This window comes from Macaca fascicularis, chromosome 19 (genome assembly GCF_037993035.2).
Source record: "Macaca fascicularis isolate 582-1 chromosome 19, T2T-MFA8v1.1".
NCBI lineage: Eukaryota > Metazoa > Chordata > Mammalia > Primates > Cercopithecidae > Macaca > Macaca fascicularis.
In genome coordinates this window covers 53,036,257-53,058,680 of record NC_088393.1, presented here as the reverse complement: position 1 = coordinate 53,058,680, position 22,424 = coordinate 53,036,257, and the positions used below count along the sequence as shown (strand labels likewise).

The 22,424-nt window shown below is 50.7% G+C and overlaps 1 protein-coding gene across 2 annotated transcripts in view; it reads right to left on the bottom strand.

The window, feature by feature from the left end:
- The window catches only part of RELB (RELB proto-oncogene, NF-kB subunit), a 42,425-nt gene extending 20,449 nt beyond the window's left edge, over positions 1–21,976 (bottom strand). For both annotated transcript variants that reach the window (XM_045380828.3, XM_065535629.2), the window contains exons 1-4: positions 21,727–21,976; positions 20,424–20,471; positions 10,231–10,571; positions 1,021–1,178 (exon numbers count right to left, since the gene is read on the bottom strand). In XM_045380828.3, coding sequence (XP_045236763.1) covers positions 1,021–1,178; positions 10,231–10,571; positions 20,424–20,471; positions 21,727–21,832 — 653 coding nt within the window. In that variant the 5' untranslated portion in view covers positions 21,833–21,976. The remainder of the gene's footprint in view (positions 1–1,020; positions 1,179–10,230; positions 10,572–20,423; positions 20,472–21,726) is intronic.
- Positions 21,977–22,424: the final 448 nt, after the last annotated feature.

Genomic DNA, 22,424 nt, shown 5'->3' with positions numbered 1-22,424 from the left:
AGACCTTTGGGAGGCCGAGACGGGCGGATCACGAGGCCAGGAGATCGAGACCATCCTGGCTAACATGGTGAAACCCCGTCTCTACTAAAAAAAAATACAAAAAACTAGCCGGGCGAGGTGGCGGGAGCCTGTAGTCCTAGCTACTCGGGAGGCTGAGGCAGGAGAATGGCGTAAACCCGGGAGGTGGAGCTTGCAGTGAGCTGAGATCCGGCCACTGTACTCTAGCCTGGGCACAGAGCAAGACTCCATCTCAAAAAAAAAAAAAAGAAAGAAAGAAAAAATGCTCAAAGTTTTAGATGTAGCCACTGTATGTTGTGTGAGCATTTGTGGACATATGCAAAATAAAAGTTATACAGTGCTTCTGCTTTAAAATGAAAGAAAAGGCCGGCACGGTGGCTCATGCCTGTAATCCCAGCACTTTGGGAGGCCGAGCTGGGAGGATCACCTGAGGTCAGGAGTTCAAGACCAGTCTGGCCAACAAGGTGAAACCCCGTTTCTACTAAAAATACAAAAAATTAGCTGGGCATAGTGTCGCGCACCTGTAATACCAGCTACTCAGGAGTCTGAGGAAGGAGAGTCACTTGAATCTGGGAAGCAGAGGTTGCAGTGAGCTGAGATCACGCAATTGCACTCTAGCTTGGGCAACAAGAGCAAAACTCCATCTCAAAAAAAAAAAAAAAAAGATAAATTGTACAGTAAGAGAAAGAGCAGGCCTTGCAGTTAAGTCAGGTCTGCAGTCAAATCCCAGCTCTGCCATCAATTATCTGTGCTCCTTACCCTCTCTGAGCCTCAGTTTCTTCCTCTACAAAATAAGAATAAAATGTATGTGAATCTGTGTGTGGCAGGGCTCCCAGCCTAGGTGAGGCTCTCTACTGTCCCCAGGCCTGTTTCCCCACCTAGGAGAGGCAGTGGGGAGGGTGTACCCAAGCTGCCCTCTGCTCTAAGGTTTTATGTGCGATCTCCAGCCACTCAGAATCTCCATAATCAAGGACGAGAGGTTGGAGATCAGCGGGTGGGTACCTGTGCCGGGGGCTGACGTGAGGCCGGAGCCGCACTCTGCAGACGCCGTCAGTGCAGTCTTTCCCCACGAGGCTGTGGGGGTGGACTCGGTGAGGCCAGTCCTTCCACACCAGGCAGGCAGTCACCTCCACCTCCCGCAGCCCTCCGCAATCCCGGAGCTGCAGGAAGAGAAGTGCTCTGTGGAGCTCCCATCACAGATGCCCGCACCCATCCAAACTCCTTGGGGCCTGCCTCCCTTGGCAGCTCCCCAACCCTCTCCCCACTGGGTCATCTGTCGGGAGCTCTCCAACCTTCTACCCCGACCAGGATGATGGAATGTGTTTGCTTAAGAACACTTTGGGCCAGGCGAGGTGGCTCGTGCCTGTAATCCCCGCACGTCGGAAGGCTGAGGCGGGCAGATCACCTGAGGTCGGGAGTTCCAGACCAGCCTGGCTAACATGGTGAAACCCCATCTGTACTAAAAATACAAAAATTAGCCGGGCATGGTGGTGCATTCCTGTAATCCCACCTGCTCGAGAGGCTGAGGCGGGAGAATCACCTGAACCTGTGAGGCAGAGGATGCAGTGAGCCGAGATCTTGACAGTGCACTCCAGCCTGGGTGACAGAGTTTGTACAAAAAAAAAAAAAAAAAAAGCCACTTTGATATCCTAAACCAGAAGCTTCCAACTGATGAACTGGGGGGCCTCATATAATATCTGCCCTACAGGTTGCCTTTTTAGGCCACCCAGGCTTTTCTTTTTTTTTCTTCCAGACAGGGTCTCACTCTGTCACCCAAGCTACAATGCAGTGGCAGGAGATCTCAGCTCACTGCAACCTCCGCCTACAGGCTCAAGGGATTCTTCTGCCTCAGCCTGCTGAGTGGCTGGGACTACAGGCGCACAATACCATGCCCGGCTATATATTTTTGTGTTTTCAGTAGAGACGGGATTTTGCTACATTGTCCAGGCTGGTCTCAAACTCCTGAACTCAAGTGATCTGCCTGCCTTGGCCTCCCAAAGCGCTGGGATGACAGGCATGAGCCACCATGTGAAAATTTCAGTGTCACAGAAGACTATAAAGATGGGTGGCATGGCCGGGCGCAGTGGCTCACGCCTGTTATCCTAGCACTTTGGGAGGCCAAGACGGGCAGATCACGAGGTCAGGAGATCGAGACCATCCTGGCTAACACGGTGAAACCCTGTCTGTACTAAAAATACAAAAAATTAGCTGGGCGTGGTGGCGGGCGCCTGTAGTCCCAGTTACTCGGGAGGCTGAGGCAGGAGAATGGTGTGAACCCGGGAGGCGGAGCTTGCAGTGAGCCGAGATGGCGCCCCTGCACTCCAGCCTGGGTGACAGAGCAAGACTCCATCCCCCCCCCCAAAAAAGATAGGTGCCACATTTGGGGTTAAAAGACAACAAATGATGGACCAGGCACAGTGGCTCACACTTGTAATCCCAGTATTTTAGGAGGTTGAGGTGGGAGGACTGCTTGAGCCCAGGAGTTCAAGAACAGCCTGGGCAACATAGTGAAACCCGTCTCTATAAAAAATACAAAACTTGGCCGGGCGTGGTGGCTCACGCCTATAATCCCAGCACTTTGGGAGGCCAAGGCGGGTGGATCACGAGGTCAGGAGATCGAGACCATCCTGAGGAACACGGTGAAACCCTGTCTCTACTAAAAATACAAAAAATTAGCCGGGCGTGGCGGCGGGTGCCTGTAGTCCCAGCTACTCGGGAGGCTGAGGCAGGAGAATGGCGTGAACCCAGGAGGCGGAGTTTGCAGTGAGCTGAGATCCGGCCACTGTACTCCAGCCTGGGCGACAGAGCGAGACTCCGCCTCAAAAAAAAAAAAAAAAAAAAAAATTAGCCAGACGTGGTGACAGGCGTCTATAACCCCAGCTACTCTGGAAGCTGAGGCGGGAGGATCGCTTGAACCTGAGACGTGGAGGTTGCAATGAGCCCAGATCGTGCCCCTGCATTCCAGCCTGGGTGACAAAGACCCTGTCTCAAAAAAGAAAGAAAAAAGAGAGAGAGAGAGAAATAATAAATTATGTATTGTGACCTGGGTGCCTAGGTCGTAGGTAATTACACTGTGTAAACTACATATGTATACATTAAATATAAAAATTCAGAGCTTTAATCTTGACTATATATGATCAACTGTAGCTTAATTTTTTAAAAAAGGAGAGAAGGGCTGAACACAGTGGCTCACGCCTGTAATCCCGGCACTTTGGGAGGCTGAGGTGGGTGGATCACCTGAGGTCGGGAGTTTGAGACCAGCTTGACCAACATGGAGAAACACTGTCTCTACTAAAAATATAAAATTAGCTGGGAGTGGTGGCGCATGCCTGTAGTCTCAGCTACTCGGGAGGCTGAGGCAGGAGAATCACTTGAACCCTGGAGATGGAGGTTGTGGTGGGCCCAGATCATGCCATTGCACTCCAGCCTGGGTGACAAAGCAAGACTCTTTCTCAAAAAATAAGTAAATACATAAATACATAAATAAAGGGAGAAGGAAAGAGACTAATGAGATAGGACAACCAAAGGCAACATGATCCTTGGTTAGATCCTGGATTGAGGAGGAAGAAATAACAATAAAACACATTTTGGGAACAATTGGGAAATTGAAATATGGACTGTATATTTATTACATGATTTGACGGGATTACTGATTTTCCTAGGGGTGATTAATGAGATTGTAGCTACAGAGGAGCTTATTATTAGGAGATGCATACTGAACGATTTAGGGGTGAAGTAGCATGATGGCTACCATTCATTTGTAAATGATTCATCAAAAAAACAATGTGTGGGCCAGGCATGGTGGCTCACACCTGTAATCCCAGCACTTTTCGGAGGCCAAGGAAGGTAGGTTGCTTCAGCACAGGAGTTCAAGACCAGCCTGGGCGACATGGTCAGACCCCATCTCTATTAAAAATACAAAAATTAGCCAGGTGTGGTGGAATGCACCTGTAGTCCCAGGTACTCAGGAGGCTAAGGTGGGAATGCTTGAACCCTGAAGGACCAGGCTTCAGTGAGCTGTGATTGCATCACTGCACTCCAGCCTGGGCAACAGAGCAAGACCCTGTTTCAAAACAAAATAAAAATGTATCTATCTGTGTGTGTATATTTGCCTGTGCGGAGACAAAAAAAGAGACATAGCAAATGTGGCAAAATGTCAACTGGTGAATATAGATGAAAGGCACTCACCTTTCAGCCGAGTGTGGTGGCTCACACCTATAATCCCAGCACTTTGGGAAGCTGAGGTGGGCCAATCACCTGAGGTCGGGAATTCGAGACCAGCCTGACCAACATGGAGAAATCCTGTCTCTACTAAAAATACAAAATTAGCAGGGCATGGTGGCATAAGCCTGACCCCAGCTACTCGGGAGGCTGAGGCAGGAGAATCGCTTGAACCCGGGAGGCGGAGGTTGCAGTGAGCTGAGATTGGCCCATTGCACTCCAGCCTGGGCAACAAGAGCGAAACTCTGTCTCAAAAAAAAAAAAAAAGGAATAATAACAAATTTATCAAAATGTATAAATTAAGTATGTGCAATTTTTCTTACATCAATTATACCTCAATAAAATAAAACAAAAACTAGACAGGAAAAAACTAAAACTTTTTTTTCCAACTAAAAAAGGAAAACTTGGAGCCCACAATTAAAATTATAAGACATCACGTTATTTCAGATTTCCAGAGTTTTTTTTTTTTTTTTTTTTTTTTTTTTTTTTTTTTTTTTGAGACAGATTCTCGCTCTGTTGTCCAGGCTGGAGTGCAATGGTGTGATCTCAGCCTCCGGGCCCTCAAACTCCTGATCTCAGGTGCTCCGCCCACCTCAGCCTCCCCAGATTTTTTTTTTTTTTTAAATGAGGTTTTAGCAAATGAAGCCAGAATTTTTGCTCAGCAGCCGCAGGCAGCAGCAAATAAAAACCAGCCCCGTTAGATAGGGCCAGTCCCACTTGGCATCTCTGAGTCACCGGCTCAGCCCTGCTGGCATCAAAGACTCTCTGAACTTCTAAAGCCCAAGCCTCTAAAATACCATTAACTATTGGTCTCAGTGGTGGAGTGCTGCCCCCTAGGGGAAAAATGGCATTTTGGGGGTGGCTGGTTGACACTGTGATGTGGACCCCACCGCAAGTAGACAGGACCATATACACTGGACAGTTTATAATACCAGAGACAGTCCCGCACAGCCATCCCACATCCAGCAAGGCTTCTGAATATCCCGCCAAAGATTCAAGTCAGTAAGAAACCTGTTTAAAATGATCAGATCCCAGAAACGTGCTCTATTGCTGTTGAGTTGGTTGGTTGGTTGTTTTTTGAGACAGGATCTCGCCCAGGCTGGAGTGCAATGGCATGATCTCAGCTCATTGCAACCTCCGCCTCCCAGACTCAAGCAATCCTTCCACCTTAGCCTCCCAAACTGCTGGGCTTACAGGCATGCATCACACCTGGCCCTTGCTCTGTTTGACACAAATAATATTCTTTCCCATAATTTTTTTTTTTTTTTGAGATGAAGTCTAACTTTGTCACCCAGCCTTGAGTTTCCTATAACTGTAATACCCACCGAATTTTCAAGGATTGCAACCAGCACGCTAATTGTTTAGACCAAGAGTTGTTCGCCACTTTGGAAAATCCCCTCACCAACCGCAACCCTGCACGTGTGACATTTAAGTCACCAAGTCTGCGCAGCTGGGTCAGGCTGCATTTGTGGCCACGGCATTAACAAGGAGCCTATATATAGTCACAAACAACTGCCACCTTCCTCATATATCCTGTGGGGCATTTACATATTGAAATAAATGTGATTATATAGGCTGTATTGATTTCCTTTTCTTTTTCTTTTTTATACTACAGTTTGGTATAAAATATGGAGTTTTGGCCAAGTGCAGCAGCTTATGCCTGTAATCCCAGCACTGTGGGAGGCCCAGGCAGGCAGATCACTTGAGGTCAGGAGTTCGAGACCAGCTTGGCCAACATGGTGAAACCCCATCTCTACTAGAAATACAAAAATTAGCTGGGCCTAGTGGCAGGCACCTGTAATCTCAGCTACCTGGGAGGCTGAGACAGGAGAAGTGCTTGAACTCAGTAGGCGGAGGTTGCATACCACTGCACTCTAGCCTGGGCGACAGAGCGAGACTCCCTCTCAAAATAATAATAATAATAATAATAATAATAATAAAATAAAATATGGACTTTGGGAGTGACTGTGAGGAGAGGTAGGTAATATTGTCTACAAATCTCAGTGGGTCAGATACTGTTAAAACCATTCATTTAACCAGCTCCCTGCTGTAATATTAGGAAATTCTGAAAAGCTTAGAGTCAACAGTCTCAGGACTCACGCAGACTCCAGGACTGAAAGCTTTTCATCCTTGAGATGTCAGTTGGGACTGTGGAAAAGACATTAGACTTTAGTTTTTTTTTTTTTTTTTTGAGACAGCATCTTGCTCTATCACCCAGACTGGAGTGCAGTGGTGTGATCATGGCTCACTGCAGCCTCCACTTCCCAGGCTCAGGCAATCCTCCCCATTAAGCCTCCCACGGTGCTGGGACCCCAGGCACAAGCCACCACACCTAGCTAACTTTTTTTGTTTTTATAGAGACGGGCATCTTGCCATGTCACCTGGGCTTGTCTTGAACTCCTTGCCTGAAGTGATCCTCCTGCCTTAGCCTCCCAAGGTGCTGGGATCACAGGCATGAGCCACCATGCCTGGCCCATTAGGCTTTAGAATAAGTCAGACCTGGCACCAAATCCAGGCTCTACCACTGGCCATCTACAAGATAAACCTCTCAGGTCTTACTGTCTTTATTTGTAAAATAGGTATCCATAGTATGCAAAGTACCTGGTACACGGAAGCACTCAGCAAATGGCGGTAATTACTAAACAGCGCCAATTACTAGAGTAAACTTGCTGTGTGCCCTGTGCAGGTAACTGCCCCTCTTTTAACCTCAGTTTCCTACTCTGAAGATGGGGATAAAAATCCTGAATCCAGGCCACCCGTGGTGGCTCACACCTGTAATCCCAGCACTTTGGGAGGCCGAGGCAGGTGGATCACCTGAGGGCAGGAGTTTGACATCAGCCTGGCCAACATGGTGAAACCCTGTCTCTACTAAAAATTAAAAAATTAGCTGGGCATGGTGGCGCACACCTGTAATCCCAGCTACTTGGGAGGCTAAGACAGGAGAATCGCTTGAACCCGGGAGGTGGAAGTTGCAGTGAGCTGAGATCGCACCACTGCACTCCAGCCTGGGCAACACAGCAAGACTCTGTCTCAAAAAAAAAAAAAAAAAAAAAAAAATCCTGAATCCAGATTTGGAGACAGGTCATTCCCTATGGTTAGGCATTTACCATTCTAAATCTTGGAAATAAAAACCAACTCTGGGGGCCGAGCGTGGTGGCTCACAACTATAATCCCAGCACTTTGGGAGGCCGAGGCAGACAGATCTCTTGGGGTCAGAAGTTCAAGACCAGCCTGGCCAACAGGGTGAAACCCCGTCTCTACTAAAAGTACAAAAAATTAGCCAGGCCTCATGGCATGTGCCTGTAATCCCAGCTGCTTGGGAGGCTGATAAGGGAGAATCGCTTGAACTTAGGAGGCAGAGGTTGCAGTGAGCTGAGATTGCACCATTGCACTCCAGCCTGGGTGACAGAGCAAGATTTCATAAAAAACAAACAAACAAACAAAAAAACAAAACTCTGAGCCAGCCAGAATAACTGCCTGGAAAGACTTAGAAATTAGGCCGGTGTGGTGGTTCACACATGTAATTCTAGCACTTTGGGAGGCCAAAGTGGGAGAATTGCTTGAGGCCAGAAGCTCAAGACCAGACTGGACAATATGGCGAGATGCCGACTCTTCAAAAAAATACAAAAATTAGCCAGGTACAGTGGCACGCACCTGTAGTCCCAGCTACTCAGGAGGCTGAGGTGGGAGGATCTCTTGCCTGGGAGGTGGACGCAGCAGTGAGCTGTGCTTGTGCCACTTTACTCCAGACTGTGTGACAGAGAGAGACCCTGTCTCCAAAAAAACGCCTTAGAAATTAAAAGTTGGGGAATACAGTTAAACATGGGATAATACAGTCTCAGAGTATCATCTCATAGATAACTTACTAATTCATTACAAAGGGAAAGTTGTATCTTTATCATGGAGAGACCTGATCATCACCACATTAGCTGCAGGATCCAACTCAGCATCACCAATATTGGGACTAACAACATCCCACGCCCCTTGATGTGAGACACTGAGAAGGCCACAGCATCACTGCTGGAGTGTTTCTGCCAAAAATGCATAACCTGACCTAATCTGGAAACAGGCAACAAACCCAGAATGTGGGACATTCTTTTTTGTTTGTTTTTTGTTTTGTTTTTGAGAGGGAGTCTCGCTCTGTTGCCCAGGCTGGAGTGCAGTGGCCAGATCTCAGCTCACTGCAAGCTCTGCCTCCCGGGTTCACGCCATTCTCCTGCCTCAGTCTCCGGAGTAGCTGGGACTATAGGCGCCCACCACCATACCTGGCTAATTTTTTGTATTTTTAGTAGAGGCAGGGTTTCACCGTGTTAGCCAGGATGGTCTCGATCTCCTGACCTCGTGATCCGCCCGCCTGAGCCTCCCAAAGTGCTGGGATTACAGGCGTTATTTTTCTTTTTTAGAAGGAGTTTCACTCTTGTCGCTCAGGCTGAAAAGCAATGGCAGGATCTTGGCTCATCACAACCTCTGCCTCCCGGATTCAAGTGATTCTCCTGCATCAGTAGCTGGGATTACAGGCGTATGCCACCATGCCCTGTATTTCGTATTTTCAGTAGAGACGGGGTTTCTCCATGTTGGCCAGAGTGGTCTCGAACTCCCGACCTCAGGTGATCCGCCTGCCTCGCTCGGCCTCCCAAAGTGCTAGGATTACAGACATGAGCCACAACACCTGGCCTCAGAATGTGGGACATTCTACAAAACATCCATCCTGTTCTCCACAAGTGTTCATGTCACGAAACACAAAGACAGATTGAAGAACAGATCCAGATTAACAGACACCAAAGAGGCCAGGCATGGTGGCTCACACCTGTAATCCCAGCACTCTGGAAGGCCAAGGCATGTGGATCACTTTAGGTCAGGAGTTCAAGACCGGCCTGGCCAACAAGGCAAAACCACATCTCTACTAAGAAATACAAAAATTAGCCAGGTGCGGTGGTGGACCTGTAATCCCAGCTACTCGGGAGGCTGAGGCAGGAGAATCGCTTGCACCCAGAAGATGGAGGTTGCAGTGAGCCGAGATCACACCACTGCACTCCAGCCTGGGCAACAGAACAAGATTCCATCTCAAAAAAAAAAAAAAAACAAAAAAACTTACCTGTACCTTATTAACATGTTAATACCCTGCCAAAAGTAATCACCTTTGCGTTTTTTACTTCCAGTGTGTATGTGTATATATATATATATATATATATTTGTTTTTTAATTGAGGCAGGGTCTTGCTCTGTTGCCCAGGCTGGAATGCAGTGGTGCAATCTTGGCTCACTGTAGCCTTGACATCCTAGGCTCAAGCGATCCTCCTACCTCAGTCCTACCATGTAGCTAGGACTACAGCCATGTGCCACCATGCCTGGCTAATTTTTATATTTTTTCTAGAAATGGGGTTTTGCCATCTTGCCCAGGCTCATCTAGAACTCCTGATCTCAAGTGATCCGCTTGCCTCAACCTCCCAAAGTGCTAGAATTACAAGCCTGAGCCACCGCACCGTGCACTACCTTCATTTTTTCTTTTTCTTTTTTTTTTTTTTTTTTGAGACAAGGTCTTACTCTGTTACTCAGACTGCTGTGCAGTGGTGCAATCTTAGCTCACGGCGGCCTGCACCTCCCTGGGCTCAGGTGATCCTCCCACCTCGGCCTCCTAAATAGCTGGGATTGTGCCACCACACCCGGCTAATTTGTGTACTTTTAGTACAAATAGGGTTTCACCATGTTGGCCAGGCTGGTCTCGAACTCCTGACATCAGGGGATCCGCCCGCCTCGGCCTCCCAAAGTACTGGGATTACAGGGGTGAGCCACCGTGCCCAGCCAAATGTCCGACCCCTTCTTTTTTCTGAATATTTTGGATTCCAGGCCAGGTGATAGTATAATTAATATCTGGTCCACCAATAACAGTAATATCAGCCACCATCAAATAAACGTATAAATGCATGCGGATGGCTCCAGGGTGCAGGGGAAGACCCAGTCCCACCCGCCCGGGGCCGCTCGCCGGGCCCACCTCTATGGCGGGCAGCGTCTTGCTGGCCTCGGTGCTGCTCTCCCCAAGGATGCTGCCGGCCGAGCGGCCCTCGCACTCGTAGCGGAAGCGCATTCCGCGCTGCTTGGGTTGCTCGGTGATAACCAGGTGCGGCTGCGGGCCTGGGCCCTGCGCGGGCGGCACCAGCCTGCCCAGGGGGCAGCCCCAGGGCGGCGGCGTGGCTGGGGGCGCCACGGGGCCAAGGGTGACCGTGCTCAGCGAGGCCGCCCCGCGAGACACCAGGCGCGGCAGCCCCTCGCCCGGGCCCGGCTGCCCCCCGTCCAGGCCGAAGCCGTTCTCCTTGATGTACTCATCGATTATCTCTGCGGGAGAAGAAAAAACGGGTGGTGACTCCGATTCTTTAAAAATTAAAAAAAAAAAAACAAAACAAAAAAAACGCTTGATTACCCCCAAGACATTTTCCATCCCATTTATCTCACACACACACACACACACACACACACACACACACACACACACAGTCAGGGAGGCCAGATGCGGTGGCTCACGCCTGTAATCCCAGCACCTTGGAGGCCGAGGTGGGTGAATCAATAGAGGTCAGGAGTTCGAGACCAGCCTGGCCAACGTAGTGAAACCCCGTCTCTACAAAAATTAGCCCACATGGTCTCCCACGTCTGTAATCCCAGCTACTCGGGAGGCTGAGGCAGGAGAACAGCTTGAACCCAGGAGGCGGACATTACAGTGAGCCAAGATGGCGCCACTGCACTCCAGCCTAGGCGACAGAGCAAGACTCCGTCTCTAAATAAATAAATAATAGGCCGGGCGCAGGGGCTCACGCCTGTAATCCCAGCACTTTGGGAGGCCAAGGCTGGTGGATCACGAGGTCAGGAGATTCGGACCATCCTGGCTAACGCAGTGAAACCCTGTCTCTACTAAAAATAAAAAAAATTAGCCAGGCGTGGTAGCACACGCCTGTAGTCCCAGCTACTCAGGAGGCTGAGGCAGGAGAATGGCGTGAATCTGGGAGGTGGAGCTTGCAGTGAGCCAAGATCATGCCACTGCACCCCAGCCTGGGCGACACAGCAAAACTCTGTCTCAAAAAACAAAACAAAACAAAACAAACAAAAAAATATATATATATACACCAATTGGGCATGGTGATGTGTGCCTGTAGTCCCAGCTACTCGGGAGGCAGAGGCAGGAGAATCACTTGAACCCGGGAGGTGGAGGTTGCAGTGAGCCAAGATCGTGCCATTGCACTCCAGCCTGGGCAACAAGAGCGAAATTCCATCTCTAAATAAATAAATCAATAAATACAAAAATTAGCTGGGCGTGGTGGCGCATGCCTGTAATCCCAGCTACTCAGAAGACAGGAGGCAGGAGAATTGCTTGAACCTAGGAAGCGGAGGTTGCAGTGAGCTGAGATAGCACCACTGCACTCCAGCCTGGGCGACAGAGCAAGACTGTCTGAAAAAATAACTTAAATAAATAAGAAAGAACTTGCTCCTCCAACTGCCTGTTCCGCACGGTCCCCCATTCAACCCATGCTGGCTGCTTCTCCTGGTCTCAGCTCGTATGTTATCTCTTCAGAAAGGCCTGACCTAATGTGTCTTCCCCAGGCCAGCTCTCCCTCGTCCTGTTTATTTTCTTCACAGCTCTCAGCCCAGGCTAACATGATCTTGCTCATCTATTCATTTTGCTCTGTCTCCCCGACTGGGTTATCAGCTCTGTGAGGGCAGGGACTTAGTTTTGTTCATGGCTGAATCCCCAGGGCCTAGAACAGTGTCTGTCTGTACTCCTGAGGGGATTAATAGCATTATTTTAATTGGTTTTCTTTTTGAGACGAGGTCTTGCTCTGCTGCCCAGGCTGCAGTGCAGTGGTGCAATCATAGCTCACTGCAGCCTCGGCCTCCGAGGTGACCTCCTAGGCTCAGGTGATCTTCCTACTTCAGTCTCCCCAGCAGCTGGGACTACAGGTGTGCACCATCATGCCTGCCTAATTTTAAAAAATTTCATGTAGAGATGGGGTCTCACTGTGTTACCCAGGCTAGTCCTGAACTTCTGGCCTCAAGCAGTCTTCCTGCCTCTGCCTCCCAAAGTGCCAGGATTACAGGCATGAGCCACGGCCCCTGGCCTGCTGAGTGTTTTCCAAGTGTCAAGCACTGCTAAGTACCTTAGGAGCATGACTTCGTTCAAATCCCTCCACAGTCCTGGAAGTCCCACAGTGACACCTCTCCCCCACCCCCACTGAACAAGGAAGGCCAAGGCCCCTTCTGCAGGCACCTGGGTCCCTCAGCCTCCCCGCAAACCTGCCCTGTGATACTCACCCAATTCATCTGTGGAAGGAAGAGAAAGAGAAAGAGAAAGGTAAGGTCCAGAAAGTGGTCACAACTTTTCAGCTTTTAAGACAGATTCCCCAACCCTGTCCCTCCTGTGACCATTCCATCTTCCTCCGTCCTGGGAAACCCTGGGCTCTGACTTGCTGGGGCACTAAACCCCAAACCTCATCTTCCCTTCTGGGCTACCATCCTTTCAACCTCTAATGTTGGGGTCCCAGCATCCTCAAACTAAGTCAAATACCTCCCAAAAAACATTTAGACCAGGGATTTTGAAGTCTTTTTGGGAACCCACTAGAAAAGGGCCTTGTCACCAGGAAAAAGTGGATGCCCAAATTTCCAAACAAATTGGGGTATGCTTCCTCCCTGAAGTGCACCCCAGGGTCCTGGAGGTCACTGGCTGGTGTTTAAAGATACAAAGAGGTGGCCGGGCCCAGTGGCTCACGCCTGTAATCCCAGCACTTTGGGAGGCTGAGGTGGGCAGATCACTTGAGATCAGGAGTTCGAGACCAGCCTGGCCAACATGGTGAAACCTGGTCTCTACTAAAAATACAAAAATTAGCTGGGCGTCGTCGTGGGCGCCTGTAATCCCAGCTACTTGGGAGGCTGAGGCAGGAGAATCGATTGAACTCAGGAGGCAGAGTTTGCAGTGAGCTGAGATCGCGTCACTGCACTCCAGCCTGGACGACAGAGTGAGACTGTCTCAAAAACAAACAACAATGAAAAAGATGCAAAGAGGCTGATCTGAACCCAGGCAGCCTCTTGCTCTGTACCTCAGCCCTGTCCTCCCACAGTGCCCACCCAAAATCCCAGATTCACCCCTGCTTCCTGAGGGAGGAGGTACAGTAATGCTGGGTCCTCAGGGAAGCCCCTTTTCACCTCCCCAGGAAAGCTTAGCCCTTGACAGAATCGTGGAGGAATCGAAACCAACCTCCCATCATTCCACAGACAGGACAAGGGGAAGCCCAGAGGCCACCAGTGAACCTTAGAATCACACAGCAAAGGAAGGCAGCTGCAGCCAGGTGTCCCACCCAGGGCTGCCTGCGCTGGTCTCTGGCTGAGGATTTATAGACGTGAACCTGCTCAGCTGCTAGATCTGTCCTCTGTTCTCAGGGAGTGGCTCCTGGCAGCCAGACCTTTGCCCCTTAAAAGGCAGTTTTCCTGCACCCCTTATCTCATGAGATCTGTGAAGCCAGTAGGGTGCCAAGGTCCCCCCCACTTGGCAGATGGGGATACTAAGGCTGGCAGAGAGGAAGGGACACACTCTAAGTCACTGGCAGGGCCAACCTCAAGTAACTTGAACTGGGAAAATCCTTCTTAGGCATCTGTGCTGGATGAACCTGGGGACCCAAAGACAGAGTTAGACTTTGGCTCCCGGGCTGTAGGGGGAGACTGAGTCCTGGGCGGCTGTGGCTGGAGCTCTGTGTTCACTGCCTCTGTTCAAATCCTGGCTCTGCAACTTTCTAGTTGTGTGGCCATAAGCCTATTACTTCACCTTTTTGTGCCTTGGTTTCTTCATCTGTAAAATGGGCACAATAATAATGCCTATGTTGTTGGGCTAAGATACTTTTATTTAAAATTTTATTTTATTTTAGTTTTATTTTTTTGAGATGGACTCTCGCTCCGTCACCCAGGCTGGAGTGCAGTGGCACGATCTTGGCTCACTGCAACCTCCGCCTCCCGGGTTCAAGTGATTCTCTTGCCTCAGCCTCCCGAGTAGCTGGGATTACAGGCGCAAACCACCACACCCGGCTATTTTTTTAAAAAATTTTTTTGTATTTTTAGTAGAGACATGTCTCACCATGTTGGTCAGGCTGGTCTCAATCTCCTGACCTTGTGATTTGCACACCTTGGCCTCCTAAAGTGCTGGGATTACAGGCGTGAGCCACCACGCCCGGCCTATTTTTTATTTTTTGAGATGGAGTCTTGCTCTGTCACCCAGGCTGGAGTACAGTGGTGCAATCTTGGCTCACTGCAACCTCTGCCTCCCGGGTTCAAGCGATTCTTGTGTCTCAGCCTCCTGAGTAGCTGGGATTACAGGTGCACGCCACCATGCCCGACTAATTTTTTTTTTTTTTCTTTTTTGTATTTTTAGTAGAGACAGGGTTTCACCATATTGGCCAGGCTGGTCTCGAATTCCTGATCTCAAGTGACTCACCCACCGTGGCCTCCCAAAGTGCTGGGATTACAGGCATGAGCCACTGTGCCCAGCCTTAAAATTTTAAAAATTAAAGAGCACATCGGAAGCATTTAGAACTGCCACATAGTAGGCACTATGCAAATGCTGGCTGTTACTGGAGAGGGTTTGTAAGATGCTGTTGTATGGACTTAAGTCCTAGAGAATCCTCCTTTCTAGGGGCCGAGTTTATCTGTCTGTAAAATGGAGAAGTTGGATAGCATGGTTTTCTTTTCTTTTCCTCTCTTCTCTTTATTTATTTATTTTTTTTTTTGAGACAGACTGTTGCTCTGTTGCCCAGGCTGGAGTGCAGCGAGAGGATCTCGGCTCACTGCAACCTCTGCCTCCCAGGTTCAAGAGATTCTCCTGCCTCAGCCTCCTGAGTAGCTGGGAATAGAGTCTCGCACCACCATGCCTGGCTAATTTTTGTACTTTTAGGAGAGACGGACGTTCACCATGTTGGCCAGGCTGGTTTCGAACTCCCGGCCTCAAGGGATCCACCCACCTCAGCCTCCCAGAGTGCTGGGATTACAGGTGTGAGCCACCATGCCCGGCCATGGGAATGATTTTAGAGCATGGAGTGTAGAGTCACATAGAGTTGATTTGAATCTCAGCTGTTACTCACTGGCTGTGCAGCCTTGGGCAAGTCACTTACCATCTCTGAGCTTCCTCTACAAAATGAGATCTGAGCTCCTACCTCAGGAACTAACATGAGGATTCAGAATCACACAGGTAAACTGCTTAGTACAGGTTCTGACCATGCGACACCTTCCAGAAAGCTTGGTTAATATTATCTCAAGTCCTCTATTAGCCAGGAAATTATTCAAGTTTCTGCTCAAATAGCAGTTCCTCCCTTACCCCTGACATGGACTTGCCATCATTCAGGGGCAGCCAGGATGGGCCATGTGAGAGCAGATGTGAGAGCAGGAAATTGACTATGTATGTGCTGCCTCGGCCTTTGCACAGGCTGGTTTCTGCCTGAATGCTCTTCCCCCAGTTCCTTGCATGGCATGACTTCCTCCTCCTCCATCTTCAGGTCCTTGGTCAAATGTCACATCCTAGACAGCTCTTCCCTGACCATTTTATCCAAGAGAGTCCCCTTATGCCCCATTCCAGTCCCTTAAAGTTAGGTGCCTTTATTTTTATCATTTTATTTATTTATTTCTTTTTTTTTTTTTTAAGATGGAACTTTGCTCTTGTCACCCAGGCTGAAGTGCAATGACGCAATCTCGGCTCACCACAACCTCTGTCTCGTGGATTCAAGTGATTCTCCTGCCTCAGCCTCCCGAGTAGCTGGGATTACAGGCTTGCGCCACCACACCCAGCTAATTTTTGTATTTTTAGTAGAGATGAGGTTTTGCCATGTTGATCAGGCTGGTCTTGAACTCCTGACCTCAGGTGACCCACCCACCTTGGCCCCCTGAAGTGCTGGGATTACACACATAAGCCATCACGCCCGGCCTGTTTTATCGTTTTCATGGCTCTGATGAGGATGTCACATGACCTCACATTATACTGACTCATACCTGTCTCCTATAGACTGGGAGCATTGAAGAGTGGGAATAATGTCTGTCTCTCCTCGTTGTATCCCCAGGGTCCAGCATATGTCTGACCCTTCAAAATGAAGGGGATTTTCTGGCCGGGTACAGTGGCTCATGCCTGTAATCTCAGCACTTTGGGAGGCCGAGGTGGCTGGATCAGTGGAGGTCAGGATTTTGAGACCAGCCTGGCCAACATGGTGAAACCCTGTCTCTCTGAAAGTACAAAAATCAGCTGGGTGTGGTGGCACACGCCTGGAATCCCAGCTGTTTGAGAGGCTGAGGCAGGAGGATTGCTTGAACCTGGGAGTCAGAGGTTGCAGTAAGCCTAGATCACACCACTACACTCCAGTGTAGGTGACAGAATGAGACTCTGCCTCCAAAAAAAGGGGAGAATTTTCCTCCCCATTCTATCCCACTAGTTCTCGTATCCTCACCCTGCTGTTAAATATCATTGACCCCAAGCTTTCTTTTTTTTTTTTTTTTTTTTTGAGACAGAGTCTCGCTCTGTCGCCCAGGCTGGAGTGCAGTGGCCGGATCTCAGCTCACTGCAAGCTCCGCCTCCCGGGTTTACGCCATTCTCCTGCCTCAGCCTCTGGAGTAGCTGGGACTACAGGCGCCCGCCACCTCGCCCGGCAATTTTTTGTATTTTTTAGTAGAGATGGGGTTTCACCGTGTTAGCCAGGATGGTCTCGATCTCCTGACCTCGTGATCCGCCCGTCTCGGCCTCCCAAAGGGCTGGGATTACAGGCTTGAGCCACCGCGCCCGGTCCGACCCCAAGCTTTCTTCATAGCCCTTATCACATTTTATAATCCCGTATTTAACTTACTGTTTATATGTGTCTGCCTCCCCATCTAGGTAGGGAACCCCAGGGCTAGGGCTGTTCTCAGCACTGCTCAGCACAAGGCCAGGTACAGAACAGGCACACAATAAATATATATTGACTGGATGACATCAGAAATAACTCTCATTTGAAACCAAAGATCTAGGTTTTGGACCAGAAAAGTCTCGGCCTTGGACAGGCGCGGTGGCTCACGCCTGTAATCCCAGCACTTTGGGAGGCCAAGGCAGGCAGATTGCTTGAGGCCAGGAGTTCCAGACCAGCCTGGCCAACATGGCAAAACCCCGTCTCTACTAAAAATACAAAAATTAGTTGGACATGGTGGCATGTGCCTATAATCTCAGCTACTCGGGAGGCTGAGGCAGGAAAATCGCTTGAACCTGGGAGGCGGAGGTTGCAGTGAGCAGAGATTGTGACACTGCACTCCAGGCTGGGTGACAGAGTGAGATTCTGTCTCAAAAAAAAGGTGTCAGCCTTGTTCCTGCCCAGGACCACTGCTTGGGCAGTGTCTGTCCCTGATGCCATCCTCCCTAAACTTGCAGACCTTTTGGGGAACCGGCCTCACTTCCATGGCCAAGCCAGAACTGGGGTCCATCCCAAGATTATATCTCCAGAGAAAGGCCCAGACCCAGCTAACTGGAGCCACTGAGTATTCACAACAATAGGACTATCCCTGCCCTCCAAATCCCAGCAAATGTATATAAGAAAAAATGTCATAATTTGGTTGAGATTCTGCATTTCCTTGGGCAGCAATGAATTTTGGCTGGGGAACTTTACAGACTAGTAGTTCTCGGCATCTCTTGGGAGCTTGCTAAAAATGCAAATAATCTGTCGGGCGCAGTGGCTCACGCCTGTAATCCTAGCACTTTGGGAGGCCGAGGTGGGCAGATCATGAGGTCAGGGGATCGAGACTATCCTGGCTAACACAGTGAAACCCCGTCTCTACTAAAAACTTAGCCGGGCGTGGTGGTGGGCACCTGCAGTCCCAGCTGCTCGGGAAGCTGATGCAGGAGAATGGCGTAAGCCCGCGAGGCGGAGCTTGCAGTAAACTGAGATTGCGCCACTGCACTCCAGCCTGGGCAACAGAGCGAGACTCTGTCTCGAAAAAAAAAAAAAAAAAAAAAAAACAAATGCAAATAATTTCTCATCCCAAACCTACTGAATCAGAAACTTGAGAGGTGGGGCCGGACATTATGGTTTTTTTTGTTGTTTTTTCTGAGACGGAGTCTCTTGCTCTATCACCCAGGCTGGAATGCAGTGGCGTGATCCCAGCTCACTCCAACCTCCACCTCTCGGGTTCAAGCAATTCTCCTGCCTCACCCTCCCGAATAGCTGGGATTACAGGCGCCCACCACCACGCCCAGCTAATTTTTTAAAAATTATTTTTAGTAGAGATGGGGTTTCCACATATTGGCCAGGCTGGTCTCAAACTCCTGACCTTGTGATCTGCCTGTCTCGGCCTCCCAAAGCGCTGGGATTACAGGAATGAGCCACCACACCCGGCTGTTTTTTTGTTTGTTTGTTTGTTTGAGACGGAGTTTCGCTCTTGTTGCCCAGGATGGAGTGCAATGGCATGATCTTGGCTCACCGCAACTTCCGCCTCCCAGGTTCAAGCAATTCTCCTGCCTCAGCCTCCCGAATAGTTGGGATTACAGGCATGTGCCACCACGCCCAGCTAATTTCGTATTTTTAGTAGAAATTGTGTTTCTCCATATTGGTCAGCCTGGTCTCAAACTCCTGACCTCAGGTGATTCACCTACCTTGGCCTCCCAAAGTGCTGGGATTACAGGTGTGAGCCACCACACCAGGCGACATTATGTTTTAACCAGTGCTCTGGATGATTTTGATGCACATGGTTTAAGAACCACCGTCTGAGGCTGAGGGCAGTGGCTCATGCCTGTAATCCCAACACTTTGGGAGGCCAAGGCGGGCAGATCACCTGAGGTCAGGAGTTCGAGACTAGCCTGATCAATATAGAGGAACCCCATCTCTACTAAAAAAAAAAAAAAAAAAAAATAGCTGGCCATGATGGCTCATTCCTGTAATCCCAGCTACTTGGGAGGATGAGGCAGGAGAATCGCTTGAACCTGGGAGATGGAGGTTGCAGTGAGCCAAGATTGCACCACTGTACTCCAGCCTGGGCAACAAAAGCAAAACTCCTTCTCAAAAAAAAAAAAACAAAAACAAAAACAAAAAAACCCACTGTCTGGCCAGCACTTTGGGAGGCTGAGGCGGGCGGATTACCTGAGGTCAGGAGTTCAAGACCAGCCTGGCCAACATGGTGAAACCCTGTTTCTACTGAAAAACAAAAAATTAGTGGGGTGTGGTGGTGAGTGCCTGTAATCCCAGCTACTCAGGAGTCTGAGGCAGGGGAATTGCTAAACCCGGGAGGTGGAGATTGCAGCAAGTCAAAATCACATCACTGCACTCCAGCCCAGGTGACAGAGCAAGACTCCGTCTCAAAAAACAAAAACAAACAAAACACACAAAAAAAACACACACTAAAAAAGAACCACTGTTATAGACTGTTTACTAATAATAATTATTATCGTTGTTATTATTATACCACGAACAGTTAACACTTATTGAGCCCTTACTGTGTGCCAGAAACTGCTTGGAAAGTGTATCTGTATCAATTCACTGAATACTCTCAATCTCCCTGAAAGAGAAGCACTGTTATTCTGTCCATCTTACAGATGAGGAAAACTGAGGCCTGGACTGGGGAATTGACTTGCAGACATTCACACAGGGAGGGGCAGTGACAGCAGTATGTAAACCAAAGCCCAGGATGGCAGTGATTACCTTCTGCTAAGCCACAGCGAATCTCTAAAGAAGGCTTCGCGCATGGATAGGTGGTTAGTTTTACCTGTCACGCTCTTTGTCTTTTTTTTTTTTTTTTTTGAGACGGAGTCTCGCTCTGTCGCCCAGGCTGGAGTGCAGTGGCACAATCTCGGCTCACTGCAAGCTCCGCCTCCCGGGTTCACGCCATTCTCCTGCCTCAGCCTCCCGAGTAGCTGGGACTACAGGCGCCCGCACGAGGCCCGGCTAATTTTTTAATGTATTTTTTAGTAGAGACAGGGTTTCACCGTGTTAGCCAGGATGGTCTCGACCTCCTGACCTCGTGATCCGCCCGCCTCGGCCACCGCGCCTGGCCACCTGTCACGCTCTTAACAGTCCAAGAGGTAAGAAAACCTAGAGGGCCCATCTCAACTGGCAGGGAGAGATGCAGTCTGTCAGGGGAAAGCTGAGGTGAACCACGTGAAGCCCCAAACAACCCCATCCTGCACGAGCAAGTGGGCAGGAACTGTGGAGGGCTGCTCACCTGTGCTCCTGGAAACGGTGAGCGAGAGCGAAGAGAGGTCGGGGGACCCTGCAGAGAAGGAGGAACGTCTCAGGAGGTGATAGAGGGCAGCCAGGGGACCAGAGAATCTCCCAAGCAAGCCCCGCCCCTTTCTCTCTTAGCCCTTCTTCTCTGGATCAGGCCCCTTGCCCTGATTGCCCCCTGCGTCTAGCCAGGCTTACTGGCTAAATCATGGACAGGTCCTGGCCTTTAGTTTCTGTGGTTCGCCCTACCCTTCATCACACTCAGGGCCCGCTCCTTTTCTCCCTTAAAGTTGGGCCTGGAGGGTACCCCATCTCAATCTCAGTTTTAAAAGTCCCCATCCCGCCGGACGCAAGGGCTCACGCTTGTAATCCCAGCACTTTGGGAGGCTGGGGCGTGCGGATCACCTGAGGTCAGAAGTTCGAGGCCAGCCTGACCAGCATGGTGAAATCCCGTCTCTACTAAAAATACAAAAACTAGCCGGGTGTGGCGGCGGGCACCTGTAATTCCAGCTACTCGGGGGGTTGAAGCAGGAGGATCGCTTGAACCCGAGAGGCAGAGGTTGCAGTGAGCCGAGATCGTGCCACTGCACTCCAGCCTGGGAGGCAGAGCGAGACTCCATCTCAAAAGAAAAAAAAAACAAAAAAACAAAAACAGCCTCCTGTCAGGGTCAGACCACTTTTTATTTTTTCAATGTCAAGGCCCCCCTTCTCCGTCTGGAGGCAAGCACCACCCCCTCCCCATTCTCTGTGTCAGGCCTCGCCCTGCTTTTTTGGGTAACAGGCCCTTCCCCTCCACTCGGCCAGAGTCAGGCCCCGCCCCTTCCCCTTCTTTTGGCCAACTCAGGCCCCGCCCCCTTCCTGCCCTCACGGCCAGGCCCCGCCCCCTCACCACTCCACGCAGGGCCCTGCTTCCTTTTTTGAGTCAGGCCCGGCCCTCTTCTCATAGTCCCGGTCGGATCCCGCCCCTCTTCTCCCTCTCTGGGCCGGGCCCCGCCCCTATGCCCCCCAAGAGCAGCTTTCGCTCCTCCTTCTCTGAGTCAGGCCACGCCCCCTTCTTTGCCTCAGGGTCAGGCCCCGCCCCCTCTCACTCTACAGCGGGACGCCTCGCTCGAACCTCGGGCCGTACCCCATCACCCTCTGCCTCCTTTCTACGCCCTAATACAGTGTCTCAGGAACCCTCACTCTGCCCCCGCGAAACCCTTAGACTCCCATAGGAACCCCCAGACTACTCCGGGACCGCCAGAATCCCCGCATCTCCAGCCCCGCCCCAGACCCCTCTCCTGAACCCCAGCCCCGCTTACCCAGGGCCCCCAGCTCCTGCGCAGCCGGCGGTCTGGCGACGCGGCGACTCGGCATGGCCCGGCCAGTGGGGACGGACGGCCCAGAGGCTGGCCCAGACCGAAGCATGCACGCGGGCAGGCCGGGCGGCCGGGAGGCACCGTCTGGTGGACGATCGCGGGTCGGGCGAGCGGCGCAAGGGCTGGGGCCGCAGGCCGGGCAGGACGCGCGGCGCCCGGGGCTGCGCGGGGCGCGGGGCCGGGCCGGGCGGGCGGCGGGCGGGGGCGGGGCGGCGGAATTCCCCGGCGCCGCCGGCCTGCACGCCCATTGGTCTGCACCCCGCCGTGACGTCACGCCTGGGGAACGGGAAAACCCCCACGCCTCACGTGATCGCGGGGGCGGGGCCGGCCGGGAAAGGGAGGCTGGGCGCTCAGGAGGGGTTGGGCAGGAGTCGCTGCCCATTGCTCTGGACGAGACAACTGAGGCCTGCTTAGGGCCATCACGCCTTACCAATTGAGCAAGCCGGGAAACTGAGCCGCTCCCTGCTTTGGTCTCCCAGTGGGACTTGAACCTGCCGTTTCTAAGGCTGGAAGGGGAGCTTCAGGATCAAGAGATTGCCAGGGCTCTGCACCTGCCATCATAATAGTATTTCGGAAACCTCCAAGGTCTCTCTACACCTCAGTTTCCTCAACCGTAAATTGGGGATAAAGATACTTAAGGA